Genomic DNA, 18157 nt, shown 5'->3' with positions numbered 1-18157 from the left:
CTTTTCATATGATAGATACATTATTTCATGTCCAGAAAGAAAATCATCCTTTCTGAGTTTACAGTATCATATATCTTGGGTTTTTCCAGATTTCTGGAGTTTGAATTTCTCTCTTTTTTCCCAAAGTATCATTTGGTTTAGTCACATGTTCATCAGTATGTTAATGCAGGGGATTATTTCCAGTTTCCTGTTAATTCATTGGTGCGTACAGAAAAACAAAAGCCTCAATCAAGGCATGCTCTGCATTTACACCCATTCTTAATTTGCTGATGCTTGTATTAGAGGCAGGCTCAAGCCTGTCTGATTTTGGGGGGGGGTTATATAATGTGTACCATATGCTTGCCATTCTTACACTTTCTGCACGAGTCAGCCAATCTGATGGGTCTACCTGTGGCAGAGAGAAGCGTTTTTAAGTCCGGGTGCTGCCTTGCGAGCTCTGACTCATGGGTACTGATGAATCTGGCTTCGGCGTCTTGCAAACTCTCCAGCTATTAGCTCCACCCTTCTGCCCTTTAACAGAAGGATCACGGGGGAATTAGGTTTATATACCTCTGTTGCCGCAAGTTGCACGTGATTTTAAGCTGCTGATGAAGGTAGACCCACGCTATTGTCATACCTTGGAAGTGCAACAGCTGAAGAGCAGGCAGAAGTTTGCACCTCCTGGCCCTGCTATCAGGAGGGGTAAGTGGGGTCAACAACAGCTCGACTTGTTTTGGGCTGGTTCCTTAGAGCGAGGCGCTGGCAAGCGGGAGCTGCGTACAGGGAACATGTGTTCTGTCTCTGGAAACAAAAACAGCAAAGCAAAAGTACGGGTGAGAGAAAATAGATTTATATTTGTAATCAAAAGTGACTTGTTTGAAATAGTCTTAATTTGAGTGCACGCTTCTATGTCTTTCGTACCTCTAAGGACCCCTAGAGGGCACGGAAGTTTTTCTCCATCTCGAATATTTAACTTAATAGTTCTACTTGGCTTTCTTCCCTGACACATAATTGTAAGCACATTTTAAGTGAACGTTAAATAGAAAAAAATAGCAGCATCTAACTAGGTCCTTCTTCTATGCTGCAAGATGTTTTCTTGGTTTTAAACACAAGCAGTAGAAGCTAGCACTAGCAGCCAAATTCTTAAATTATTTTTGTTTAGATTAGTCAGATGCTAGATTTGTATCCCAGAGGAAGCACAATTCAAACTAACTAATAATTCATAATTTTATTGCAAACTTTGGGAGGCCTAGAGTGTGAGCTGTCGGAGGAAGTGCAGTGGGTGCGCTTTCAGCAGTACGGCCTGTGTTTCTGCAGAGGAGGAATTGGTGAAGAACTAGAGTACTCCAACCTGAACTTCTAAAATCTCCAAACTTCATCTTATTTAAGAATTTTTAATATTTTGGTCTTGCTATTTGCCTGTAAAGAAATGATTACATTACAGCACAAGATATTTAAGGTTATGGAAATGTGAAAATGACGTCTGCTTCCCACTACTTCCGAAGTAAGAGTTTTTGTAACTCTTACTCATCCTGAGTAGCATTTTTCCCTTGAATGAGTTTTGCCTATTTCATCAATGTTACATGGTAAGTCGGGGACTAATCAGTGTGATTTACGCAGCCATACTAATTTTTAGTATTGTGTTGTCACTTTGTGATATTTAAATATACATCCTAAAGCTCTGGAGTAATACTTACCTGAGAACATCAGGTTTCACTTACATAAAGCCGCCTCAGTGTTTGAGGAGAAGGCTGACATTTTCCAGACTGCTCAAAGAGCAGAAGGTAAAACAAAAACAAACAAGCAAACAAAAACACCTGAAAAAAATCTTCATATTTTGTTTGGGGATTTTTTCATCAGCTCATGATTTTGAGACCAGTCGCAGGGCTTTGGAGGTCGGGTGGACTGTGAGCCTAGTCCGAGGTTGAGACCTTGGTGTGTGATGCCATGACAGTCAGAATCCAACTGGTCTTGTCTGGGAAAAAAAAATGGACCTCTACACCACTCCTGAAGCAGTGAGAGTCTACTTACTGGGCAAGAAGCTGCTCAATAGGATAAACACGAGGGGTTTTTGTGCCTTTGTTCTGACAAGAGGATCAGCTGTACTGCTTTACCCAATTACCCAGGGATGTCATGGGAGATGATTTTCTGGACCTTGGTTTTCCCACTGGAGGAGCGCAACGTCATCACTTTGAATAGAAAATAGATCTAGATCTAAACAGCAGAAAAAGGCAGCTGCCCCTTCTAACGTCTCTGGGGATTTTGTGTTTTGCAGGAGATGCACGGGTGAGAGGTCAGACAGGGGTTCTCTCTGAGCGCCGGGGCTCCTACCCGTTTATAGACTTCCGTCTTCTTAACAGTAAGTGCAATCCTTCCTTTTGGTCTGAATTTAAAAAAATAAAAATCTGATTGAAAGTGTACGAACCAAAGTATCTCATTTCCTACATCTCTGTAGTTCAGCAGGCTTCATACAATCAGCATTAATAATTCTATTATTTCCACCCAGTGTTTAACTGTGAAATGTTTTGATTATATGAATACTGTCCATAATGCTGAATCTGTCAAGTGAATACAGTAGTGCCATGGGGTGTGCTGGGGGGAGCATGGGGTGCTTCAGAATTAAAAAGATAAACCTCTGTGTCCTTTAGCCTCTTAGCCAACAGTTGGAACAGATTTATGTGAGTCTGTTATCCGGTCATATAGAATTGGCACAGAAGGGGAGCATGTGACAGCGCTGACCAGTGGTTTACAATAACATTAATTTTTCCAACAATTAGAACCCAATCCAAAGCCCCATGGAGTCTTCTCATTGACGTCAATGGATTTTGGGTCAGGCCAGCAGTGAACATCTGTTAAAAATAATCTTAACCTCATTTTGATTGAAGTTATTTTGCCACTGTTGTAAATAAAGGAGGGCAAATCTAAAAGGAAAAAAAAAAAATCAGGATCCTGTTGTTTTTTTCACCTGAGGGATTCTGTATATTGATGCAGGCCATCAACATAGAGAATATTTCAGCAATAAAATAAAATAAAATAAAATAAAATAAAATAAAATAAAATAAAATAAAATAAAATAAAATAAACAGAGAAGTCTTAGTCTTGGGCCCTCTAGCATTCATTCTGGATGCTGTGTTAACTCCAGTGTTCAGACACAGGCAGATCTCGATGTGTCCTTGTGTACTGCACAGACCACTCCATGTAACCTTTGAAACTTAAGTTACTCGCTGTCTTCATCAAAACAGACTGACACTGCAACAGTTTGTTTAGTGATGACACTTTTAAGCTTCTAGCTGTTATGCTTTTCATTAAAAAGCAATTATCAAACCAAAGTTTTATGTTCTCTTACGCACTGCTTTCCCCAGTGCCTGGGGAAGGGGAGGGGAGGTAGGTGGTAGGGAGGTGGGGGAAGAAGCCCAGCCGCAAAGGGTGAGCTCTGGCTGGCAGTCGGGAGAAAAGAGGGGCTATTAGGAAGGGGAGGACTTCAACTTGGGATATTCTGTGATTCTATGATTCTATGATTCGGGCTCTGAGTGGCTGCATTCGCCCAAGCTGGCAAAGTAACTGCTGCCTGGCAAAGGGCTTGCTTTCAGTCTTGCTGATACAAGGTATTTTTTAGGTCATCAGTCTATTAGAGTGCTTGCTATGGCTGAGGCAGAAAGTCATAAGGGGTAAGATGGGTCCAGCAGTTTTCCCAGGACAAAGGGAATAACATACTGTTTGATCAGAGCTCTAAGGATAATTTAGCCCTGGCTTGCCAATGAAAAATGTGAAGAAAAACCTGTTTTAGGCTAGCTGGAAATATTACTGTTGATGCCCTTATAAAGACTGACAGAAAATAAAATACTTCTTTTCATTCCTTTGCCAGGAAGTAAAGAGACTTTGATATTATTTGATCATATGCATCTGTCTGTCAAATCCATTTCTGCTGTGCATACCATATAAACAGCACAAACCATGGTCCTGCACATACTACCAAAAAGAAATGTATATAAATGTCACTACTGCAAACTTTTTTGAAAAATGCCTAACTGAGGCTTACAGTAAAATTTTGGCACCGTGTTACATTTGCTTTGGGGCAATAACTGACAGGCAGCAACCGTATAGTGAAAGCTGTTACAGTAAGGGAGGGATGAGGCAGAGAAAATTTTATGGTAAATAAAATACCATAACCGGAAGTTATAAAGAAATGCAGCATAAGCATTATTCCAGCTTCTCGCTAATTCAGGCAAACTGAGCTCACATAGTGATTGTTTCCTCTACCATCTGAAATATTATTCCAAATAACAGTACCACTGTTGTTTTAAAGTAAGGGAAAACGCTGAAGCTCATTCTTGAACAGAGTTGACATTCATTTTGAAAATTGCATTTTAAAAAAAGATTCAGGGCATTGTTATTTAACGTCAGACTAAAGGTTACTTCAATGTAACTTCTTTAATGTACTTACAGGTTCAGTCAAACTAGTGGATTTTTCCCTATTATGGCTATTAAGGGTTAACACCGAGTAGACCGTATCTTTTGTTTTTTCTGGAGTCCTGCAGTAAAGTCGCTGTGTAACTCAAGACACAGTTAAGTCTTTTTGGATAGGAAAACTTCCTGTGCTCTGAAAATGGGATCTTCTGTAGCCCTAATCAAAGCCAACTGGATTAATGTTGGCTTCTTGCTGTTTGAGCTAACGTCTGTGATGCCATCTCCACATTCCTCCGGTGCCTCTCTGCAATATATAGAAACTTAGCAAGTGCTGTTTCACCGTGTCAGTGCCATGCTGTCAGGACCGTGAGGATTTTGCAGGATCCTGTCTGGAGGAGATGCAGGGCTTTAGCATCTTCCTGTCTTTCCTCTACCTAGTCGCAAGCTTTCCGGGAGGTGTAATTGCACTGGTGGGTTTGGGGACTCTTAAGGTGATTCTGACATACAAAACTGAATGTAAAATATCCCCATGTCACCAAGAACTCCCTGGTTCTGCATTGTGGGGAGCGTATGTTTGCCTCAGCCTCCTGAGTCAGTCCCTGCAACTTGTGGAGACCTGCATGGCCAACCACACACTCCATTGTGTTGATGGTATCGAGCCAGGAGCTTCAGGCAAAGCTACGTAGCAGCTCCTCTCCCCGGGGAAGCTGCGGCAGCCAATGTGTGTTAGCCAGCCTGGTGTGAAGACCCCAGGAGGCACGCTGACCCATCCCTTTTTCCATCCTGCTGTGATGAGGCAAGGGGACAACCACCTGCTCCTGGTGGCCACAGATATACCCCAGAAAAAAATAAGCTGGACATGGCAGACCTGGGGCTATGTTCACTAGGGTGCTTATGAACAAATATTCAGACTTTACAAACTGCTAACCTAAAAGATACAAATTTTGCACAGCCATACAGGTTTACAGGAAAACAGGGAGAGGGTTTCCTCTTCATGTAAATGGGAACAGCACGATTAAAAAAGACATAGCATTAGCTTATTTTCCAGAAGGAGTAATGGGATGGAATAGCCAAGTGTTATGTGCCATCGCGTAGCTGAATACAATGTATAAATGCTGTAAGATTGATTCCAAATCAAACCTCACAAATTTTAGAGAAGTTTGACTCTGAACTCGGTAGCTCTAGCTTGTAACTGAACCTAACGCAGGTTGAAATTAGTGATGTCGGTTTTTTGGCACTTTTACATTTCTGTGAATTAAATGAACCTTCTTGTGTTCCTGGGACAGAAAAGGAGTTAAACTGAATAGGTGCAGTGTAATAATTCAGAATTTGAAACACTTCTGCAGTGAAAATTAACTTGATCCAATTTTCCTTTTAGCAAATCATAGTTTGGATTAGAGAAATAAAGGACCGTAGGGTAAGGCAGCAATAATTTAGTTCTCTGATTGACAAGGTTGCTCGGTGAGTCATTGAACCAGATCCCTGCACTAATATGCGTTAATTAAAATCGATTTCATTATCCCCTGGTGAGTTGTGCTGGTGACTGTGATGGTACTTTTCTTCATTGCTTAAACCAAAAGTCTGAGGGAATTCCTTGTGATAAATCTAGAATTGTGGGTGAGTGTGCCGCAATAACCAAGAATACCGCACCCTGCTCCAGTTATATTAGATACTTTGTTTAATTGCCAAATGAAATTAAGTGTAGTAACAAAATAACATAGTTTACATCTCAGATGAGTAAGGTTTTATTTACAAATTTGCTTGTCAAGCTTTCAGTCAGAAGATAAGGAGATTCTTAAGACTTAAATAGTGATTCTCCAGTTCCCATCTTGTTCATGCTAAGCTTTTCTCTGGATTGAATTTTTGCTTGCAAATGAAAAAATTATTAGCCTCTAATTGATTATATTTAAATATGTCTGTCGTGGATGAATATAATTAAAATTGGTTTTGTTTGCATTTTTAACTTTTCCTGAAAAATTCTTTAATAGGGGCACTTTGTTTTTGTCGCAGTATCAGTCATGCCATAACCTTCATTATCTTACACCTGCTTGTTTTCAGTAAGCCATCCGCAGTATCTCAGTGTCTGACAGAATTCACTGATCGATACATTGACGTAGGAGGGCTAACAAGGAAAGGGACGGGATATGGTATGTGACCTATAAAGTGGAGTCTCTGTACCAAAACGGTATTACCCAGAGAGATTTCTGTTTTCTTACGCCTCGCACAATGGAAACATAGAGTGGGATCGGAGAATATCTAGAAGGTCAAAACATGTCTGTAGACAGTCTAAAGGTATAACTGCATATTGCCTAGGATCTTGCTATTAGCAAGCAGGTAGAAGTCGAGTCCAAAAAAAAACCCCACCTACTTTAAGCTTAGTTTAGCAAATTAAGTTAGTATAGATTATATACTTCCAGTACCAGATGGTGATAAACAGTGATACTAGGTACCATTCAGTCTCTGTCCTTCATTTGCTGTCTGATCTGAGTCAAGCAAAATCCTCTGGTTTTCAGTCTGTTTGCAAATGAAGTGTTGCTTTGCAGGCATGTGATGGATTAGGTACTACAGAAATGAAGAGTGTTGTCAGGGTTAGTAAGGGAAGATATGAACTCATGAAAAAGTCTCCATCTCAGAGAACCAAATTCTGTGGACGTTTGAATCTGTGGTTTCTGTCTGTCTACAGAAGGGTCCATTTGCAAAATTTACATTCATTTTTGGGTTTGGATTTTGAACAACTCCAGGGCTTTCAGGTAGGGCCCATCTCCAGGGAAAATAAAACTCAACCATAGCCAAGCCACCAACCCAAAACTGAACCATCAAGTAACCTGAACCCGAATGAGTGAGGTTAAAAAGAGTTTGGTTAACTGTCTTGTTTTGTTGCCTTTGGCTAGAAAAAGAAGTGGGAGTGAGAGATGCCTTTTTAGATATTTCTGACCCAGGTTAAATTGGGACACTTAAGGTCTTGTGAGGAAGTTTCAAGGGCTGATTGGATTACTCAGATCCCAACCCAGCCTGTGGAGATGACTCCAAAGTTCCAGATGGTTATTAAATTAGAAAGGGAGAGATCTTATGAGGTCTGCACCATTTCTACCTAATACCTTCCTTGGTTCCTCATGGATAAGCACATCCAAAGATACTCATCAACATCCTGAAGGCACACGGACTTCTTAATCTGGGTAGCTTGTATCTGGTTTGAATGGGAAGAACATTTACAGAACTGAAGTCAGTTTATGGCCTTGCTTTCAGTTTCCTATTCAAGGAAGAGGAATTGGGATTCTCTTAAAAGTGTTTCAGCTCAAAGATTGTTCTGTTTTCTAATAACACTTCACTATATTAAAAAATTCTTCCTATCATTGGAAGTCACTCTGGTTCCCCCCTTTCATCAAATAACAGCAAGATGGTTTTTTTGTTCAGGTTGGTTTTGGGTTTGGTTTTGTGGTGGGGTTTTTTTTGGGGGGTGGGGAGTTTAAGAGTTGTTATCTGCAAAATTTAATAACAAAGTAGATGATTGAAAAGTGTGTTCTACTTCCGCCATTCCTGCTCTTTGTTTAGCTTTTACACTACATTTGTAGAAAATGAAAGCCAGAATGTAAAACTGATCAATGCATGTGCCTTGATATGCTAACAAAATGAAGCATGAGAACACGCAGAGCAAACAAAAACCCAGATGTGCTGCACACACAAAGTCTTAATGAACACTGACATGATTATACAGGTTTGTAACTTGTTTTTTTAATACAGATTTGGGATTCAGTTCAACTGAGAATGTCCCTTTAAAAGTTTCTGAGTGATGCGTGACCCATTCTGCCACCCCACCTTCTTTCCCTGATTAGAAAAGGGAAAGGGTGTACTGAAGATAACACTGAGGATACTTTCCAAATGACCAGAGGAAAAGAAAGAACAAGGAGAAGGGATCATTAAGATGATAAATGAAAGTTAGGTTTGCTGTTATTACAGGTTATGTTGCTTTTTCTCAAGGGGAGTGAAGGGGGAGGGGATGTACCATTTCCTGTTGGAGAAACTATAATCAGCCATAGAACATTTGCAGTTTTAGGAAAAAAAGGTCCTGACTGTGCTACTGTACGAAGGTTGAAGTGGCAAAGTGAAGGTTCATATTGAAATGATAATGACTTTGTGGCGAAATGGAACACAACATGCTCTTTCCTAAGACCTTGTAGGAGGCTTAATAAAAGATGCCAAGATGTTTGTTTGCATAAAGATGATTGATGACCCAAGTAACAGCTGAAAATTGTGAAGAGAAACACATCTAAATTCATCTTAAATTTGGATTTAATCTATTCCTCTTCCTGTTGTTAAGGCTAATATTCTGTTACCTAACTGGCCTTTGAAACCCTTGCTTCTCCAGAAGTTGGGGTAATGGGGTAATTTGGTATGTAAGTGGGATAATCTGCATGGTTCTCAAGTTCTATGGTCTTTCAAACAGTATCAAAAGGAATATAATTTGGGCTGGAGGGGAAACTGCATGACTAGCGTTCTTCAAGATGCCAACAATTGTGCAGGAACTTTATGAGTTGGAAACAGAGCTGTTACAAGCCACCATCACCTCAAGTGTAATGTTCAAAGAGGAGGAAAACCCATAGCAAGGTGGCCTAGAACATTGGTGTCCCAGAACCTCCCACATTTCATTCACTACATTAGTCAAACGTAGTGAATGGTTTACTTCTGTAAACCAGGTTCTGCGTTGATTTTGTGTGCTTGTGCAGGTGGTTGAAGAGTAGAATCTTGACTCTAAGTGGAAAATTTTGAAGATCTTTTGTTTTGCTTCTTCTAATTTTCTGCTTTTCTCTGATGTTCAGAGTCCCCTTCTCTTCCTCACAGCCACTTCCTAATTGAAAAAATATGTTTGCCCACTTAAAGAGAAATAATACAATTGTAACCCATATGAACAATGGCAGCTAACAGAAAGCACTTGACTGCTAAACTTGAATTTTATCAAAAGTGAAAGAACAAATAATTTTTTAATACATTAGAGAAGCAAGCAAAACCAAAATGTTTATAACACAACCTTTTTGGATTCTCATATAGTTTGAGGAAGTCTGATGAGGATTTCTGCATTTACAAGATCTCAGGGCAACACTTGTTTATCTGTAGATATTATATAGTGCAAGGTGTTCGTCTCTGTTGTTTTAGTTATGGTGACCGATGTATATTCAGATGATAAGATTGGCACAATCTTACAATTTTTGAATCAAACCTCTTTGTCAGTTTCTCATGCGAGCCGCAGGTGATTGAGAAATACAGCTGGGATATTCATCTGAGCTTCTTGGTCCCGCTACACTAGACAAAGCATTCAGGCAACAGTTCTTTTACGTGGGTTTCTGGTGCTTTGTGCGTATTCTCAGGCCTTTCTTCAAAACTGCGGTGTTTTCTTTCTGAAGGTGCAGGGTAATGGGAAAGCCTTGACAGTGCAGAGAGAAGAGCTTATCTGTTCTTCTGGTTTACCAGTGCCTTCTCCAAAATTCAAATTTGAAATGTTAAGTTTGGAATTATCTTTTAGATTACCTGTACCAGTTCAGCTATCTCTGCTCATGCTGCTGTTGGGTAATATGATCAATCCATCATGTAAGAAGATATTAAGAAGGCACAGCACTTTTTTTTCCTATCATCAGTGCTACGCACTTTTCCTTGTAAGAGAAATTTAGCAACCAAGTCATGCAATGAGTATGCCAAACGAGACTTTGGTGAAGGTGATCTAAATGCCTGGCATGATTTGACACACAAAAAAAATGGACAAATGATTATTCCTCATAAGTCAATTACATATCTCTTGGGCTCTCAAATAAAAGCATTCTAATCAGCTGTCAAACCAAGAACCAGTGCAGGAAATTGCCTCCGTAACGTATAGGACCTGAGACAAATTGTTTCTCAGCGTCCTCGCTGTTTACAGGCTGTCTGCACCATAAGTTCATGGTCTGATCCTCTCACCTTATCTTCCAGATATTCCAGCTCTTTTTTCCCAATCCTGCCTGACTCTTCAGGCATACAGTCATAGAGCAGTGACTGAGTACAGAATGTCTTTCCGTCCTCGGAAGAGGGGAAAGGGTATTATAAATCGTATGAGTCAAAGGCAAGTGCTTGAGGACCTGATTTATATATGTTGGGTTTATTCTGCATCCTTTTGGAAAAAAGAGGAAAACCATTTTCTGCTTCTGAATCAGTTGGCTTTTGAAAATTAATAAACCTGTTGTTATCCCCTCATGCTGCTGGGTGACCTGTTTTTATTGTACACTGAGGTGCAATAAAATTAAAAAAAGGCGATACTGTGAAGGAAAACTCACAGGCCTTATTTGAATGCATAACCGAGTTTGTTTACTTTGAATGAACAATAACAACGTAATGAATGTCTGGTGCAGAGTTAAGTACATCCTTGTCCAAATTTGATTTATGTGATCGTTTCTGGATGTTAACTCAACCATTGTTAACATAACCTCCCTCATTTTTATATTCACGCTGCCTGTGGGCACACACTGGCGCAGCAATGTGAAAGAAATCTGAAAGAAAACTGGTGACAGTTCCTAGTGCAGGAAACCTCTTTCCCTGAAATAACAGAGGTTGTGAGCCGTAGATCATGTTAAGGCGAGCAGATCTGTGTAACTGGAGGAACTTTGTTAGGAAGAGAGAAGGCAACCATTGATTCCTGTAGCTTATTAACCTCTTGAGGGCCATGTGCAGTATCCAGACATCATCCATGGTCTGATAGTGTGTGTTACGTGATGTGGGTATCAAATGGCCCAAGGAAACAAACAACCACTTTTGCCGCCAGCTGAAACACATCAGAAGATATGCCGTGAGCTTGGGCCGCCTGTGTTTCTGAAGGCAGAAGTTAAGCTTTGTGAGGAATGCTTATATGGCTGCTTCTGTAAATGTGTAGGTGTGTGTAGGTAATACATACAATAATTTTGTTCAGTATAGAAGGAAGGGACTCTCCAACCACTCCACAGGATTTCAGAATGGCAGTAACTCCACAGGTTATGAGAATGGGCATGTTTTAAGACATACAGGTGATGGTTCTTTAGGTAAAAAAAAATTTCAGAGGTTGCCTCAATGGTTAAAGATAAACACAGTTCTCAAGGGACGTTTTATGTGTATAAACAAAAGACATTCTTGTTTGTCTTTCACGTTCATTTCAAAATTGCACCTAATTACTAAATCCTTCCCATGTGAGCCTTGCAGCTTGTGTTCTTTAAGTAGATAATATAGCATATGTTTTAGCACCCATAGTTCCATGATTGAAGTTCAGTGATATCTGCAATGATATTTTTGATTCATTTACTTGTAATTCAATTTAAGATAATTAGAAATAGTTATCAATAACTGTTTATGTTTCAGAGTCATTCTATGACTTACATCAGGTGTCATTATCAAAATTTTATATTTACAATTTAAATTGAAATTTACAGTTGTCAATAAAGAATTTCAGCATATTACTGTGAGTCATTCACATAAACCTTTAATTTAATCTAAAACTGCATCTTGATTTTGTGTCAGCTGGTGGATCCCATATACGAGGAAAGGCTTTTCACTGCTGGGAGATTCAGGTGCAACTGCTGAGCTGAGGACAGAACTTGAGCATTCGCTCTGAGCTGCTTCACCTTTTGCTCTTCTTTTTTAATCATCCTTTTTCTCTCAACTTCGTACGGTTGTGCTTTTCGGTTTTGTTTGACACTGATCTTGTGAGAGGGAAGAGAAAATGCTGACGAAATTATAATATTTTGAGGAGTGTTGTGCTCGGAGAGGGGCAGAGCCTTAGTCCAATTTTATGCAAGACACCATCATTGTAAGGTACATTATTGCGGATGGCATAGTAACCTGTTAAGAGTCATAGCAATCATCTGGCAAGCCCTGTGATTCATAGATAAATCAATTATTACTGAAATGACCCAAAGGATGTGATTTTAACATGATATTTTTTAAATCAACATCCAGAGTTTGCCTGTGGATAGACGGCAGAGCGATTTGGGATGTTCCATCGAGACCTCGATTTTGAAAATATTCTTCCTGCCGTTCTTTACCAGTATTATGAACTTGTATTTTCATTATGAATGAAAATACAAGGCAACAGATTATTGTGGGTAGTCTTGTTCGCATAATATATTGTAATACAGTGCTCATCCGAAGCAGCAAGTCGTGTTTCAGAGGCGCAGTCTGCCGATGCTTAAATTTCAGTTGAGACCTGTGACAGCCATGGGGAGCAATGTGACAAAGCAGTGGCAACAAGTTTGATGGTCCAATTCAGAAAATACGTTTCACAATAAGAAATTATTTATTTCAACCTGGTGTTCTGGGGTTTGGTAACTATTATTTATGCTACTGAAATAATCTGGTCATCCCAAGGATAAAATAACCGCTTCTTCGTAGTCCAATGTACAGCTGCTTGTTGGGACTCGCGCCAAACCTTTGCCTTCAGATCATCCATAGCAGCTCTACACATGACTTTTAAAGACAGTTTCAGGGAATACAGGTGGTAATTTCAGTCATCTGTCTTTAACTGAAAAAACAGATATTAACTTTGATAAAAATTAGTTGGAGCAACTACTAATTTTTAATGTGCAAAAGGGAAGTTTTCCGTACTTTAAACTTGTTACCCAAAAGCAGTGACAGTTTGGGGGCAAGATGGAATTAGGAAAGTTGGGAAGTGGAGAAACAGCTGACAAAAGTTTAAAAAATGAATTAATTTCAAGAGTGTTTCGTTATCCAGGAATTAAACTGAATGCCAGCCACTTCTTAGCAGCACTATATAAATCAAAAGAAATGCGGAAACCAGTCTACCAGTTCCTCCGCATGTCGTTGTCACAGGGTAACTGTTAGCACCTATGTTAGTCACCCCTTCAACGTGCCATTAAATTGTTCCAGCTTTTAAAATGTGTGAGAGAATTAAGGCAGGTGCTGGCACATCATAAATGAAAATCTAACCTTCAGGCTGGTACAGTAGTGACATTGTTACTGTTTGCGTTCTTGAAAACACATGGCTTGTCAAGTTGCAATAAAATTATTTTGTGCTTCTATATTATTAAAACTCGGTGGGGTCTTTGGGCTGCCCATGAGAAGTGTGAGACTTAGATGTGTAAGAAAATATATTAATTATTGATACTCGTATCTAAGTATGTATTTTTTTTGTTGATACTGACTTTGTGATGCTCAATAGCTGTTCAATTACTTAAGGAAGAAACTTGCTACAGAAGGTGCTCACGCATCTGCTGTTGGATGAATCAAATACTGAACCGTCTATGATCCAAAAAACCTTAATGACTTCTCTGAAGAACCTCTCAGAATAATAATACTCATAAAAACAGCATACAAAGCCATATTTTAATTTCACAGCAGAACAAACACTCAGGGTTTTTGCATAAAAAGAAATACCAGAATAGAGTCATCTTCAGTCCATGGATGTTTTTCCTGAGCTCTTATTTAAACCTGAAATCCAGTGAATTGCTGTGCAGCTCCTTACCTCAAGCAATCATTACTGTTGTCTGAAAGGAGCGCTTAATCAGTTTCTTACAAGGTTCCTCTTATGAATAAAACCATGTTGAATCTTACTATCTTCAAATAACTGTCCAGTTTCTCTCCTCACGGTTTCCAAAACTTGTATCAGAGTGCAGAATGAAACCATCACAGCTGTAGATGAGATTCTGGTAAAAGTTCAGACAAAATTACCTAAGTCATTATCAGTTTTAGAAAACCTGCATATTATTCGTACTAACAATAAGGTAATTTAATTACTCTTAACTACTGTTTTAATCACCGTATACAAACTGCCTTGTTTTTTGTGTCACATTTAGCCCTATATGAAGATCTCCTAATAGAGCATTAGGGAATCAGAATTTTCTGGGTACTGAGTGAAAAGAACATATTCTGTTGTGTAATCAGAAATGCGTGTATTGCCTGAATATGCTTGCTTTCCTGATTGTAGAACTAAAATATTTTTTTCACTTATAATTTTCCTTAATATGTAGGAAGGACAGCAAACAATACACTAGAATGATTAACCTATTCTTACTTCTTTCTCTCTTTTCTCTCATTTTCCAAAAGCGGGTCATACATTTGTGCTTTCAAACTGTATTTCGAGGTCTCCTTTGGTGTCACTTTTTTGGTTTTATATCCAAGGTCACCTTGTATGCTAGTGCTATGCAATTTTGATATATTCCAGTGACACTCCTGTGAGGTAGCAAGGTAATGCTATTTTGGGTTGTATAGCAAGGGGGCAGAGGCACAGAAGAGTAAGAGCAGCTTTCGCATACCTAACTCTGCCTGGTCATTTAGGCTCCCTCTAGACATCTACAGTTAGGTGATATATCGCACCCCCCCCAGTGACTTTTCCTGGATCACATTAAAGTCTGTGGAAAGCAGTCTGCTGAAGTCAGGTCTTCCAAGTTCTACATTAGTACTCTTTCTAGTGGAACGGATTTCCTTTCTGAAATAAACAAATATATTCTGCTGAAGTATAGGGACTTGAATACTGCTCCTTCATGTGGATTGGCAAGAAGCATGAACTTTATGATTTTTGTATCGCTATTTACTTTTTTTTCCATTTCTTTTATTGAATAATTGATAATGTCATCCTTCATCTTGGATTTCATGGTTTCTGTACTGATTGCTTTTCACAGATACTACGCTCTCAGGGGAAATTGGCACCAAGAAAAAAGTGAAAAGACTGTTAAGTTTCCAGAGGTATTTCCATGCATCCCGGTTACTGCGTGGAATTGTACCACAAGCCTCTCTGTACCTACTGGATGAGGACTACCTTGGACAAGCAAGGGTAAGATGGGTCTCCAGATCTCCATTTCTTTTAATAATATTCCAGAGAGTGTCAGTTTTGTTTCAGTGTTCAGATAAACAAAGGTTTGGCTGATCTTTCTTAAATGACCCCCGTTACTTGCCTGCCTCACAGCAAACAGACTGTCCGTTCCTCTTTTATGGTTACAGCTTTAAAGGCTTAGTCTCAAAGCAACAAGAACACGTCTAAATCTGTGCAGCTTTTTCAGATTCTATCGACTGAAATTATAATCTGCATTTATTAAGGGATGAAGGATCCCTGGCTGAGTTACTGATTTAAGTAAGTGCATCCTCAACACAGGATTTAGTTCATCCGCTTGAAAAAAGACAGCTGGTACGGAGCAGCTATTAGGCAACCCACAATAGCTCTCCCTAATGGCAAAGTCTAGGAAACAGGGAACACTCACTGCAAAGAACTTCACAGTACTCAAAATATAATTATCTTATTTTGCAGCTCTTATACTTGCTTTGAATGATATTTTCTAACAAAATGTGCACAACTCATGGTGTTGGGATTATGTGCCTGGGCAATTTGTATTCTCTGCAAGAGAAAATGACATGCCAGGTGTTAGAAAGTAATTAAGAATCCAGAACTGGTTTGAATATAGACTAAATGATCTATAGCTTTCCCGAACAAAATTTTAAAGCTGCAGCAACCAATCCTGTGATTGATTAATGTGGAATAATAATTTAAATCTGCTTTACAGTTTGACACACCAGTCATTTGCCTTTTCATATTTGTTTTTTCTAGCATATGCTCTCCAAAGTGGGAATGTGGGATTTTGACATTTTCTTGTTTGACCGCTTGACAAATGGTAAGTAGTTTTTTAAAAGTTTTTATTTTAGCATCTCTCATACCTGACTATTCTAAAATCCCTAATTAATTAATTGCTAAACGTTTCCAGTTTAGATAACTGAAGACAAATTGGACACAGTTAACTTCTCTTAAAATCCTGTCGTTGAACACTTTCAGGCTTTTCCCAGAACATTCACAACTATAGGATAAAGTTTAAAGTGTGGTTTTGTACTCATCTAATCTCCTCCATTTGTTATGGTCACCTTTTCAAGAAGATGTTTCAGCTTCCTTTACCTGGGAAATTCCAAAGGCACTTTAAATATACCTATTAGGTACATTGGTTGATAAGTCCCGACCTCCATAATCAGTCAGTTTCTATCAGCAGGAAATACCTTTAACTGGAGATACCCTTGCTTCTGTTCAGCAGCAAAAATTAGCAAATTCATTAAGACAGTAAAAATCTGTTAAATGTGTTGTCTAAATATATGCCTGTAACACCACACGCCCTCCAATGTCTAGGCAATACCTCTTGATCAGGTAACTGCTGAAGAGGGTCACGATCACACATTTCTCCTTTCTGTATTGCTCATAGGAGTGAGATCCCTCATTCCTCACCCCCAATCTAATTAGGTTTGACTGAGGCAGAAGGTGTAGAAAAACATTGTTTTACAGGGTAATTCAGCTGAGTGACTGGCAGCGAAGCGTGGAAAGGACTGCAAATGGCAAGGGAAGCAAAAGCATAATTCTTCTTAATTACCTTTCTGCGCCCCTGCTCAGTGGTCAAAGCCAAATAAGTTTCCATGTCCTCTTCATACATAAATTTATTTTCTTTCCTGCATTACGTTAAATAAGAAAAGACTCCCTTCAAATATGGTTTATACATTGTATGTGTTAGTTGGGTTTGGGGTTTTTTTTCTCACTTTTCTGGAATAATTTCTGCTGAATTATGCAGCGCAAACTTTTTTAAATACTGATGTAGGTACAGTTGATCGTATAGTACCAGTTAGGCTTGATTTTGCCAGTGTTCCCAGTGTTAGATTCACAATAAGGCCAGCGTAACATTACAGTGGGACTTGGGACCGTAAATACTGCAACTCATTGTTTCCTGTCTGCATTGTCATTATGAGATGCAATTGTAGCTGAGCTAGGTATGTGGGTTAATTACATGTTTGTACAGCCATGTGTAAAATAAAAAAAATAAATAAATAAATAATAATAATAAAATAATAATAATTAAAAAAATAATTACAAACTGCTGATTTCTCAGTAATTAATTAATTAGTACAGTATGGCAAACTGAAGTGGCAGAAAAGCCATTCTCCTTTTTGTGGTTTCTGGAGGCAGACTTGGATTATGAAAATGATGTGGTTCTCCAAAAGGCCTGTCAAAAGATTTCCAGTCAAAACTGTGTCAATTGGCCTTCTGCGTCATGCTGGAACATCAAACATGACTTTATGGCATCTAGACGCAAGAGTGGCACTCCACTGGTACAGCTGTACCATCAAATCTTTGATTATATATAGCAGTAAATTATATAAGCTACTTTTGAGTATATGGGTGTCATCTAAGCTCATATGATAGGAGCTAAGGTGATACGAGATGACTAATAGTTAGAAAATTACAAAGATTTTTAGTCTTGCTTGGTTTGTAACTGCCTATTAAGGGAATGTAAGAGTTGTTCTTTTCTGCTTTTAGGAAACAGTCTCGTAACACTGCTTTGTCACCTCTTCAATGTGCATGGACTTATTCACCATTTCCAGTTAGATATGGTTACATTACACAGGTTTTTAGGTAAGTGCTCACCTCAAAGCCGTCTTTAAATGCAGTTTACAGCTTAAGGAGGGCATCAGAGAAGGCACTGGCTTCGTCTGCATATCTGTGTAAAATCATGATGTTGCAAATACTTCAGTAAAACCTTTCTGTGATACATATTAGCATACAATTTTCAGGCACTCAGGTACTCGGTTCGGTACCTGTTAAGTCAGTGGAGGGACTTCAAAAGGCTCTGCATTGGGCTGAAGCATCCCAGTAGCTCAGTTGCACTGGTGATTTTAAAAAAAGCATGCCATGCAGAGATGTGGCCAGCCGAGTAGGCCCACACAGACAGACAGACATTGCAGAACCTACCCGTGCACAGCACAATTGTGGTGCAGTGTCGTTATTTTAGTGACTAATAGACCA

At 39.2% G+C, this 18157-nt stretch overlaps 1 protein-coding gene across 2 annotated transcripts in view; it reads left to right on the top strand.

The window, feature by feature from the left end:
- PDE7B (phosphodiesterase 7B) overlaps positions 1-18157 on the top strand; it is a 177296-nt gene that overhangs the window by 139500 nt on the left and 19639 nt on the right. For both annotated transcript variants that reach the window (XM_074580653.1, XM_074580654.1), the window contains 4 exons: positions 2255-2338; positions 15012-15163; positions 15932-15995; positions 17672-17767. In XM_074580653.1, coding sequence (XP_074436754.1) covers positions 2255-2338; positions 15012-15163; positions 15932-15995; positions 17672-17767 — 396 coding nt within the window. The remainder of the gene's footprint in view (positions 1-2254; positions 2339-15011; positions 15164-15931; positions 15996-17671; positions 17768-18157) is intronic.

Source organism: Larus michahellis, chromosome 3 (assembly GCF_964199755.1).
Source record: "Larus michahellis chromosome 3, bLarMic1.1, whole genome shotgun sequence".
NCBI lineage: Eukaryota > Metazoa > Chordata > Aves > Charadriiformes > Laridae > Larus > Larus michahellis.
Note: the sequence above shows the minus strand (reverse complement) of the source record. Positions and strands in the feature narration are given on the sequence as shown.